General features: G+C 36.3%; 1 protein-coding gene across 2 annotated transcripts in view; it reads right to left on the bottom strand.

Annotated features, from left to right (window-relative positions):
- Positions 1-439: 439 nt before the first annotated feature.
- The window catches only part of sv2ca (synaptic vesicle glycoprotein 2Ca), a 47,353-nt gene continuing 35,042 nt past the window's right edge, over positions 440-12,750 (bottom strand). Inside the window, exons 5-13 of one of the 2 annotated variants that reach the window (XM_048189111.1) lie at positions 7,417-7,550; positions 6,701-6,790; positions 6,182-6,292; positions 5,967-6,055; positions 5,690-5,854; positions 3,167-3,300; positions 2,833-3,036; positions 2,471-2,630; positions 440-2,325 (exon numbers count right to left, since the gene is read on the bottom strand). In XM_048189111.1, the coding sequence (XP_048045068.1) occupies positions 2,142-2,325; positions 2,471-2,630; positions 2,833-3,036; positions 3,167-3,300; positions 5,690-5,854; positions 5,967-6,055; positions 6,182-6,292; positions 6,701-6,790; positions 7,417-7,550 (1,271 nt within the window). In that variant the 3' untranslated portion in view covers positions 440-2,141. Of the gene's footprint in view, positions 2,326-2,470; positions 2,631-2,832; positions 3,037-3,166; positions 3,301-5,689; positions 5,855-5,966; positions 6,056-6,181; positions 6,293-6,700; positions 6,791-6,867; positions 7,248-7,416; positions 7,551-12,750 lie in introns of those variants that run through there. The other variant, XM_048189112.1, reaches the window with a different exon arrangement.

Below are 12,750 nucleotides of genomic sequence, written 5' to 3'. Positions count from 1 at the left end.
AGAGAGCCGTCGCTATTTTCATTTTTTAAACACTTGCAGTCTGTAAAATTCATAAACACAACTTCATTCTTTATGAATCTCTCCAACAGTGTAGCATTAGCCGTTAGCCACGGAGCACTATCAAACTCATTCAGAATCAAATGTAAACGTCCAAATAAACACTGTACTTACGCGATTAGACATGCTGCATGACGAATACTTTGTAAAGATCCATTTTGAGGGTTATATTAGCTGTTTGAACTTTTTTTTATGCAATGATAGAGTCGAGAGCTCGAGAGGGAGCGGAAAGCGTGAGCAATTAAAGGGGCCGCAGCCTGAATCGGCGCATTTCTAATTATGCCTTAGACTTATATTACATCTTGTAAAAAGACGTTCGATGGCACCTTTAAAATGTTTTATATATATATATATATATATATATATATATATATATATATATATATATATATATATATATATATACACACACATCTCTTATTTGATCGTAAAACAGTAATATTATAATCTATTATTACAAATACCAATTTTCTATTTTAATATATTCTGTGATGGCAAACTTGAATTTCAAAGTGTCACATGATTCATGATCAGAAAACATTCTAATAAGCTGACTTGGTGCTCAAGAAACATTTCTTACAATTATCAGTGTTTAAAACAGTTGTGTTGCTAAAATTTTTGTGGAAACAGTGGTACATTTTTATTCAAGATTCTTTGATAAATAGAAAGAACAGCATTAATTTGAAATAGAAATCTATTTTAACATAAATGTCATTACTGTCACTTTTGATCAATTGAACGCATTCTTGCGGAATAAAAAAATGGTACGGACCACAAACTTTTGAATGGTGTATATACCTACAGTATATATTGATAGTCATTATGTAGAAGCAACCTAATAACACAGATTTCTCTTCCCTTGGCTTGTAAATGAATCATGTGTCATGTGGTTATCAAACACATCTCTCTTCCCCTCTCTACAGATTGTAGACCCCATATGTTGAGGCGGAACCTCTAAACTCCCTCTGCACCTGTAAACCTGTCGTGTCAACAAGATGTGTCTTTGACATTGTACATAAAAGAGGCTTATTACCAGCCTGATTCTCATCAGTCCTTTCTGTCAGATTGTAATATGGTTTGCATGAATGACCATGGAATTACAGCAGCTACCTCAAGTTCATACATGATAATGATCTTATGTAGGAGAGGCACAATTTCAAAAGGCCATTCGCTTTTAGACAAATCACAAAGTGGCAGAACAAGTCAGATAACACGTTTGTTGTATATGAAATCAAATCGACTTACAATATCAAGCTTATGAGCAAAATATACTCCACTTCATATGAACAAAACATCTGTAGAGCACAAAATAGATTTTTGATTTTCATAAATCTGGCTGCAGGAACATTATACTTGTACTTAAAGCAAGAGTACAGTGCACATTTGTGGCCTTTTCATCAGAGGTTGGAGTACATATGCAAAAGGCTTGATTATAAAAATACAGTGATAATACTGTTAAAAAAAAGATGGGTTTCAACCTCCCAAAACATAATACTCAATGAAACTGATTTGATAACAAACCCTACTCCAATTATATTTTCAGTATATAGTCAAAATTTGAAACTAGGCACTGAATAAAGAGTTGTTTACCAGTAGACCAGTCTCAGTCTCTCATCTCTTCATTAACTCTCTGGGTTCAGTCGACCAGCTGTGATGCAGCTGTGCCAAGCTCTCTGCGTATCTGATCATCCTCTCCGCATATTTGCAGCAGGTTTGGACAGCTCATTAATAGCTTGTTTTGCTCAAGTCTTAATAAGGGGACATTAATATTTACACTCACGTCCATTGCAAGGCTGTTACAAACCCTTGAAAAGCCACAAGGAAACACAAGGGTTTTGGTCGAATCAACCATACAGTATGAAGGTGCAAGTGTTATTATTGCAAAGGAAAGTCTAAAGATTGTCAAAATATTTACCCACTGTTTGATGATTAAGTTTTGAACCACCAACCTTCACCTGGCTATATAGAAACACCACTGAAACAGTAAATGCATTTATGTAAGGAAGTAAGTACACAATGTACCATAATGATGAATGAAGATTAAGTCAAGCCTTTTGAGTTTCTCCAGACCTCTGACACAAGGGTTACATGAGGACATTAGACCTGGTGTCAGGTAGTCGCAATCCCACCAGACCTCCGCCAACGAGCACAGAGGAGGCCAGGAGAATAGGGATAGCTTTGGTGATGCCTACTAAAGATCCAAAAATCAGATTTCCCATCACCGCGGCTAGCTTGCACAAGGCATTACAGAAGCCAAATCCTGTTCCTCTGTAGAGAGGTGGAGGGAGGGTGGAAGAGAAAAAAAGTTGGTGTCACATTGATATTTAATAAGCTTTGAGATTTGGGATCATTAAACAGCTTTGTTGTGTGACTGTTAGCATATTTTATTATGTATGAGAACAAGCCAGCCCACCTTCTATCCGTAGGGAACAGCTCTACTGTCACAACGTCCAGGGAGTTCCAGGCAGAGATACTCAGCCCATTGTACAAGCACAGCATCCCAATCATCATCGACTCACTGGTGCCAAACCACAGGAAGAAGCAGCTAATACCAGACAGGATCATGGAAAACCCTGACAAAACAAACAAAATACTTACAGAAAGTCTATTTTTTTCATACAAAACGTATAAATCTCATACACACACACACATATATATATATATATATATATATATATTATATATATATATATATATATATGTGTGTATGTATATTATATATATACACACACACACACACACACATTTAATATTTAGTATACATTTCTGTCTCACCTAACATAGACAAGCGGCCAATTTTGTCCATGAGAAGTGCAGATACAATGTTGCCAGGCAGAACAGCCAATGTTCCCAAGAAATTGACAAAGTACACCCAGTATGCACTATAATCATCCTCAAATGTCATTTGACAGCCTGTTTTGTTGTGGTAAAATGTACCGTTTATGACGTCTGTATTTATCAGTTTGGAATCGTCAATGTCTGTCAAATGAACAAATTAAATTCATGAGATTTAAACCACAGTAGAAAGTGATGGTTAAGCATGCACAGACATGTAGCAAAGTTGTAAAATGCAGAAAAGTGGTCTGTTTTGTCTTCAAAAAGACATTACCAGTATTGTAGAAGACAACCTCGATGAATGTGCAGTTTCGAAAGAAAGAACCCACTGATGTTACATCCTCAAAAAAGCAGTTTTGAAAGGTGGAATTGATGAAAGTGACAGACTTGAATTTCATATTTGTGAATCTGAGGAACAAATAAAGGAAATGATTTACTGTATGTAATAATATGCAGGCATACACAGATTAAGAATTAGTACAATGATACAACCCGAATTCCAGAAATGGGACGTTTTTTAAATTTGAATAAAATAAAAACTAAAGACTTTCAAATCACATGAGCCAATATTTTATTCACATTAGAACGTAGATAACATTACAAATGTTTAAACTGAGAAATTTTACACTTTTATCCACTAAATGAGCTCATTTCAAATTTGATGCCTGTTACAGGTCTCAAAAAAGTTGGCACGGGGGCAACAAATGGCTGAAAAAGCAAGAAATTTGGAAAAGATTCAGCTGGGAGAACATCTAGCAACTAATTAAGTTAATTGATATCAGGTCTGTAACATGATGAGCCATAAAAGGGATGTCTTAGAGAGGCAGCGTCTCTCAGAAGTAAAGATGAGCAGAGCTGTGAAAGAGTGCGTAAAAAGATTGTGGAATACTTTAAAAACAATGGTCCTCAACATTAAATTGTAAAGGCTATATCAAAAACACAATCCGCCGTGCCATCTGCAGATGCCAACTAAAGTTCTATCATGCAAAAAGGAAGCCATATGTGAACATGGTCCAGAAGCGCTGTTGTGTCCTGTGGGCCAAGGCTCATTTAAAATGGACTGTTTTAAAGTGGAAAAGTGTTCTATGTCCAAATCTGACATTCTTGTTGGAAATCACGGATGCCGTGTCCTCCGGGCTAAAGAGGATTCAGTTCAAAAGCCAGCATCGCTGATGGTATGGGGGTGCATAAGTGTAAACGGTATGGGCAGCTTGCATGTTTTGGAAGGCACTATGAATGCTGAAAGGTATATGAAGGTTTTAGAGCAGGGGTGTCAAATATACGGCCTGCGGGCCGAACACGGCCCACAAAGGTGTCCAATCCAGCCCGGGGGATGATTTGAACTATAATAAAAAATAAATTAATTAATTAAAAAAATAGAGATGCACTAGTCCACTGGTCATAAACCCAAAAGTTTTTTAGTTTACAAATATTCAGAAAGTCTGTAAAAAGGATGTTAATACAGGCACACACTGAATACTATAAAGTAGTAGCCTGTGCTACTTTGTGTATAGAGGTAACCATGGAAACACTATATCACTGCTGTTCCATAAGCGCCACCTACTGTCAGAGAGTGAATTTGCATTTTCATTCAGTACGTCTGCTGATTTTGTTTTGTTCAAGTGTCTTATGCAGCATAATTTCACAAAGCTAAAGTCAGACCATGCTGTTTTTGCTGTTAATCTTGAAATTATACAATAATTTAAATTAAAAACAACTGTTCATGCTCATGCGCATGAAATCTTTGTTGGGATTATGATAAAAATACAGTTTTTGCCTCTAATATCAAAGAGCTATACATATTTTTTGAACAAATACACAACAAATAAATTTGCTTAAAAAAAAAAAAAAAAAAATCTGCAACCAGTATCAGAATCAGCCAATTTGCTTCTAAAAAAATTGGAATTGGCCATGAAAAATCAAAATAGGTGCATCACTAATAAAAAAAAATAAAGCATTATTTTAATAATGCTTTATTATTATTAAATTATTAAAAATCTTATTATTATTATTAAAAATCGAATTGCTGTAAAAACAAATGCAGTTTTAAAGAGCAATGTACTAGTTTTCTTGCAAATGATTTGTTGTTTATATGGTTAATATTAATGCAACTTTTTTTTTTAATTGATTAATTAATTTAGCCAGCACATAGTTATTTTTTTCCAATCCGGCCCTCAACCTAATATGAGTTTGACACCCCTGTTTTAGAGCAACATATGCTCCCCTCCAGATGATGTCTATTTCAGGGAAGGCCTTGTGTATTTCAGCAGGACAATGCAAAACCACATACTGCAGCTATTACAACAGCATGGCTTAGTTGTAGAAGACTGCCTGCCTGCAGTCCAGATCTTTCACCTATAGAGAACATTTGGCGCATCATTAAATGAAAGACGACCACGAACTCTTCAGCAGCTGGAAACCTATATCAAGCAAGAACGGGACCAAATTCCAACACCAAAACTCCAGAAACTCATAACCTTGATGCCTGAACGTCTTCACACTGTTTTGAAAAGAAGAGGAGATTCTACACCATGGTAAACATGGCCCCGTCCAAACAATTTTGAAACCTATAGCAGGCATCAAATTTGAAATGAGCTAATTTTTTGCATAAAATTGTAAAATTTCTCAGTTTAAACATTTGTTATGTTATCTATGTTCTATTGTGAATAAAATATTGGCTCATGTGATTTGAAAGTCTTTTAGTTTTCATTTTATTCAAATTTAAAAAAACATCCCAACATTTCCGGAATTCAGGTTGTAAGAAGATTACTGTTACATAAGCATTTGAATAAGTCACCTGTCATTTATAAATATGCTATTAGTGTGTATCTGGTTCTCAAGGGTGAAATTGAAGGTGAAATCTTCAATACGTTCGCTGTTATGCCTTTGTACTTTGGAGGCGTAATCATCAGCCTGAAGGTGTTTGATGACATCAGGAAACCACACAGATAAACCATAATACCTGCAGAAGAATTGGAGTTCTTTAAAGACTGGACTGATGGATGGATGGATGGATGGATGGATGGATGGATGGATGGATGGATGGATGGGTAACACAAAAAGGAAGGTCTTACCCAAATGACAGTGAGAGCCACACAATAGCAAGTTTCACTGTAATGTCTTTCAAAGGATAATTAAAACACTTCAAGAAGTTCAACCAAATCTGGAAGGCCAGAAAAAGGAGTTATTTTTATTTGTATCATAAAAAATATCACAAGTATCCTGTAATTTATTTAAATGATCACATAGGTAATCTAATTTCTGAAAAGTTACACATCATGAATCTCACCCCATGAAGCTCAGTCTTTATTCTGAAGATCGCTTTTGATAAAACGTTGCCGGATTCATTCTGCATCTCGACAAACTCATCAATCTGCTTTGGGATCTTAATTCTGTTCACCTACAAAAAGAAACAAGACTAAGCCATATGGGCTTCATTCCACAGAATGTCTGCCAAAATGTGTATTTTGTTATGTAATGCAATGAAATGTAAACATTTTTGAGTTTGATTTAAGTATCCAAATACTTTTTAAGACAACTGTAATACAAAAGAGAAAGAATATGTTTAAGAAGGTATGAAAGTGTCAAATATTTGTGACAGTTTGATCTTCATCATTGGGCTGCTCACAAAGCCTTGATGCAGGCTGCAATCTGTCTAATTCCTGAAGCTCACTAAATGACACCTAAAACATCCATGAAGCCCACATACAGGGCAAGATGAGACCATCATTCATGAATTTAAGCAACTTTAAAGCATAGTTGGTGCTCTAAGCAGCTTAAAGTTAGTGCAGTGAGGGAATCAACTCACGGTAAAGACTTTCTCGGGCTGTCCACGCGCTCGCATGTTTGTGTCATGAATCTGCTTGAGGATCATCCAGGCCTCGTCGTGCTTCCCCACCTGAAAAGAATAAGAAAAATCCCTAAGAGATTAACTGGATTAAGTGGAAACCACAGCGCTAGATGACAGCCGCCCACCTCTATTGCAACGGCAGGCCTGGAAAGGGGGCGTAGGGAGTCACGACAAGCACGCGTCATTAGCTTCAAAGAGAGTCGTGTTCCCTTAAGTCAGACTGTTTCCTCAGATTTTCAAGGCATTCAAGTCATATAAACTGAATTGATGTTCTTGTAAACATGCAGATAAAAATAAAAAAGCTGTTTAATTTACAACAAAATTCTGAGTTACTTTTTAAAATACTGCAAGTTATTTTGTTTTCACAATGACTGACAGCTCTCCTGTCCCCATGATGAGATACAATAAACATATAATAAACATGATGGTTATATTAGTTCTAGATGAGAAAAACGAATGAAAAAGTAATGTAACACATTACTTTCCATAAAAAAATATCTAAGTAGCGCTATTAGGTCCTTTTTTTAGGGAGTGACGCACTATAATGCATTACTTTTAAAAGTATCTTTCCCCAACACTGATGATAACAATAAAGATATAGTACTAAAAATCATTCTAATTGTATAATAATAGTGAAATCTACACCACAACTATAATGATAACGTTCTACTTGCCTCCAAGTAGAACCTCGGGCTCTCCGGCATGAACATTAAGGCCACCACGGCACAGACGCAGGGAAGAGCGCACACCACCACAAACACCCTCCAGCTGTGGAACTGATAAGCTGAGCCCATACTGAAACTCCAGCCTGAAGAAAACAACAAACAATTTTTCATGTTATTGATCCAGCACAGACAAAGGGCTTGGCTGGTAGAACTTCAAGCCATAATAAGACTGTAGGATTTAGACTGGCAACATTTGTCACTGCTGGCATGTCACAGTGATTATGGTCCGATTGAACACATCCATTTTATTTGCCCAACGGTGATTGATTACATAAGCACGGAGTCTAGTGTGTTTGTCTTTTGAACTGAAAACCATCAGGATTAATATTTGTAACAGTTTGGGTTTCCTTTTATAATGCAGTCCTGATTTTAGTTAGCAACAGAGTATGGAATAACATAAAAAGAAAATAAAAAATCTGAATCTAAAACTACTAAAATTTGTTTTTGCTTATTTGAATAAAGCTGAAATAAAATAAAATATAAATATGACGAAAAACTTAAACGTAAAAAAAATTAATTGAGAATGCTGCATTTGCAATAAACTAAAATAAGCTCAAGTACTATTACCGTAAAATTGAAATTAAATATATATATATTATTAAAAATATGATATTATTAAAAATAAATATTAGAAAAAATTAAATACTAAATACAAATATAAAAAACTGTATAATATGATATAAAAAAAGTAAATAATTAACTTAAATTATTAAAAATGACAAAAGTGAAAATCAAAATGAAAATTTTAATATGAAAAAATAAAACATACACCAGCATTGCCTTTATTAATGGCATGCTGTTTATTAACGGCAAGAGCGCCAAAAGTTATGGACTGCAGCTTTAAGTGAATGTATATAAAAGGACCAATAAACACACACCATTCAAAAAAATTCCACATTTCTAATTTTAAGTGGTGTCAAGCAGGTTTCTGAAATCCCGAAAAGCAGCTTTAAGACTGTCATGGACTCCCAGTGAGCAGTAAATGTATCCTAAGCTGGAAATGTGTTTGTCTCATTACTTTACATTTTAAGTGGTGCTTTTTCTACTTCTCCACCATATGTGTCTTTTTCTTTACGGTAATGTCTGTTGCGCTAAACTGTAAAACTGTGTAGGGTGCTAATGATGTCATTAAAATGAAAATATCTCATTGAAAGGCAGAAAGCATCTTTCATTGCTTAAAAAGCAAAGTGGTCATTAAAGGAATTCTTTACGTTTTAGGCATGATTAAAATAAGATCTAACACTCCCCCAACCCCCCACCCCATCACAGGGCCCAGGACAATGTTTGTAGACACCAAATAAACACTGTGCTATTTTAGATCAAATTAAGCTGTCATTTGGTAGATGCTAGACAGATGCCAACATGTCCACGTTCTTAAAAATTACTAACATAACAGCACAAAGTAAAAGAAACACCCAAACTATATTAAATATGGGTAACATATAAAATTCCCGTAATCAACAAAATATATACAGTCCTGAGTTTACAGCTAGAAGATGGTGGTATAAATATGGTTTATGTCTACTGGAGTGAAAGAGGAATACAGCATGGTGAGACAAAGCACTCATTGTGTGTGTTCATTTGCATATCTCTGTGAGGACCTGTGGTAAATAATGACGGTAACAATACACTGCAGTATAAGTCAGAGTTATGAAGCTGTGATTGCAGCAGCAAGCAAGCCCAGAGGGTTAATGTTTCGCCCATGTCATTGGAAATCTCATTACACAGATTATGTGCATAATTGACTGAGGAAACGGGTGAATGAGTCAGCAGCTAGCACACCTACCCGCTTGTACTCATGTAAAGTGGCTTGCCATCGGCTCTACTACCACGGCCGGCTTCAATGCTAATAAAACGACACACACTCACAATTCAAACACACATAGAGTGAAAGTAAATCTTATAATGACTAGAAAAATTTCCAATTTTATGTACATTCACACTTTTGCTCTGTTACAAAACCAAGCATGCTGACTCCAGAGACACCTACAGAAACCTCATGTTGGCATGTATCCTTTGAGAAGAAAGCAATCCCAGAATCCCAGATTGTTTAATGCTGCCTTAGAAGGGAGCTGACTAATGTAAGGGAGCTCAGCCTACTAGAGTTTAGAACAGAGGGTTTATTTTATATAGGAAAGTAAAGTAAAAAGTAAAGTAAAAAATTGTTTAGGTACACTTGCTTGAAGGTAATTTGTTTGTGTGTGGATGTACGAAGCAAGTGAAAAATGACAAAAGAGCTTTCAAAAGTGTCAGGCAACTGATGTATTACCCATATAGTACACACAGTGCATAGTATACAGCTTCATATCTCACATATTTGCATTTATATTCCATTTATTATTAGTTATGCTTGCTAAGGCATACTCTTACTATTACTCATAGGTAGAGTCAGAGATTTAAACAAAGGCCAAACCATATTATACTTTGGTGTGTAACTCCCAGACTGTCTGGACAACAAACATGAATGATATCTCAAATTGTGCGGCCTCTTCAGGAGAAATACCATGTCTCAGACAGTAGCCATGTTTACATGCAACCAAATAATAATCTATTTAAAATTGGAGTGATTGCTCAATAGAGTATAAAAGCTTTTAAACTACCTCCCACTAATCAGTGAGACTTGAGCTCAATCTGAATGAAATTTCGATACAATTAAAAGAAGTGATGTACATATTAAATAATCAGTTTAATGGGACATTTTAAGTGAACCCTTAAATCCAACTCAATTTGATTCAAAAATACCTTGCGCACATGAGCAGTGCCATGATGGATAACTTTATACATCTAATGAACATGCATATGTTTATTTATGTCATACAAACTGCTCAATGGAGAAGACTGAACATTTCAACCTAGGTTCCAAAAGGGTTTTTTTGCAGTGATGCCATAGAAGAAACATTTTGGGTTCCCCAAAGAACCTTTCCATGAACAGTTCTTAAGAGAACCATTTTTTTCTTAGTGTGAAGCATAGACTGTAAAAAAATATGGACGTAGTGTCCGTGACGTCACCCATAGAGTTCTGAACAGCAGTTTTGACGCGTAAATGAGGCCGCGGCCATGTTAGCTGCACGTGATCGCACGTCACTCACGGATAACTGAAAATGGGCAAAGAGGCGGGATGTAGTTGGAGCCCATGCGACTTGTTGCTGAAACCACACCCGCCTAGCATATCTATCTTAGATACTATCTAAAATATTAATAAAGATAACAATACCACTAGAAAGTACTAAAGTTTTACTGTCAATCTATGGTGATTTTTAAAATAACGTTATAACGTTAGATGCTCTAACACCAGTAGGCTAATTAATTTGTGTGGGGTGTGCAAATAACACAAAAAATCAACTGGGACTTCATACCTTTAATGAAAAAGAGATCGCGAGATGAATCCAATCTGTTGCACTTGGGTAAAATGTCCATTTCAAAACATTAAAAAAAAACTACTTTTTGTTCATGAAAGCGTTAAATCCATTAAATATTTATATATTATCCATCGTTTGCATTACATATCTAAGGAATGATTTGCTCTCCATCATCGTTCTTCAAGAAAGGATGCAATCTGAGCATCGTTTATAATGTAAAAATCTATACGTACAGTACCAGATATCTGTATAACTCTCAAAATGTTCTCTCAAACTAATGAGCACGTGTCCAAAGTATAATTTTTCAAAATAGTGCAGCAGTTTCAGTTATATCCAAGCAGTGCTGTCGGAGTTATATATCCTCCTGGTATTGTCATTGTAGTAAATCTCAGGAGCAAAACTTTTAGCCAATGCCACGACGATCCAACAACGTGTGTTCCGCATGCGAGCACATGTACAAAGACTGACATCTGTCTCAAGTACGCAGCAAGCCATATATTGTATAAAATATTCCAGAAAAAAGGCACAAATACGGCTGAGATGCCAAATTCAGCGGCTGGAATTAGCTGAGATAACATGACGGCTCACAGACAGCAGCGCCAATCCACCTGTCACTCAAGTGACCACGCCCTTAATTATGCAGAACTTTAAGGCTTAATATAATTTAAACGGATGAGTTATAAAAAAAATTCACCCCCCTCAGAGTTGTCATGAAAGGCAAAATTAGCAGTATAGACCAAAACACAATTTGAACCAGAGTGTAAACATGTTTTTTTCTGCTGTAAACTTGGCTGTTTTAACATTACGGTCAATGAGATTCTGCTCCCTTTTGCAGCCTGTCCCTAGCGGCCAGTCGATGAATCGCAGTTTAAGTTACTTCCGTATTGGCTTCACGAGAAACTGGGGGAGATTGCCGCTTGGTGTGAAGCATAAAAATCCTTTTGTGCATTGAAAAGGTTGGGTGTTAAAGGTTCTTGATGGAACCATAGATGCCAATAAAAGAACCGTTATTTTTAAGACGGTAGCTCATTGGAAAAAATGTGCCTCTACCTGCATTTTTGCAAAACTACAAAAATGTACTTAAAGGGCCCTATTTTAACAATCTAAGCACATGGTCTGAAGCGCATGGCTCAGGTGCACTTAGGGTGTGTCTGAAATCCACTTTTGCTAGTTTAACGATGTAAAAAATGGTCTAAAAGGGTTGTACCTAGTCTCTTAATGAGTCATGTGTGTGTTTTGGGCGTAACGTGCAATAAACCAATCAAAGTCTCATCTCCCATTCCTTTTAAAAGTCAGGTACGCTTGCACCATGGCCGATTGCTATTTACATTGCGGAATATAGACAATCTAAACCTGATGAGTCAGTTTAAATACATTTTTAATATTTTGCATGTTTGTGTGCTGCTGTGCATCCCTGTGTGTGTAACAAGCAGGGTGTACGAGCTTTGTGCACCTGCCTGTAGGCACATATTTCTAACGTGCCTTTTAAATAACAAAAAAATACTGCGCAATTGACTTTAGACCAGGTTTTTGTTGGTCAATGGTGCAGTCATTTTCATTTGCTTCAAAATAGCAATGAGTCAACAATGCGGCTGAACCCACCTCGTTTTCAGACCAGCACACCCATTGGCGAACAGCTGGGTGCGAGTGCATTTGCTATTTAAGCAATGTGGCACTGGACATGAAAATGATAACTGCGTCAGGCTGAAACTAGCAAAAAACACTGCCTGGCATCGCATTGCGCCGAGTGTATGATAAGGCCCATATATACAATTCACTGCAGTTTCCAGCTGAAATGAACACTGGTGGCAAGAAAACACCAACAAATTTTATTTCTTTTCACACAAATTATGATTACAGGTGCAGATTATCTATCACGGTCATGTTCAGTTTGGTTTAGTTTTCATGGACTTTCTGTTTGTTG

This window comes from Megalobrama amblycephala, linkage group LG4 (genome assembly GCF_018812025.1).
Source record: "Megalobrama amblycephala isolate DHTTF-2021 linkage group LG4, ASM1881202v1, whole genome shotgun sequence".
Lineage (NCBI taxonomy): Eukaryota > Metazoa > Chordata > Actinopteri > Cypriniformes > Xenocyprididae > Megalobrama > Megalobrama amblycephala.
This window is presented reverse-complemented; position numbering and strand designations above follow the sequence as displayed.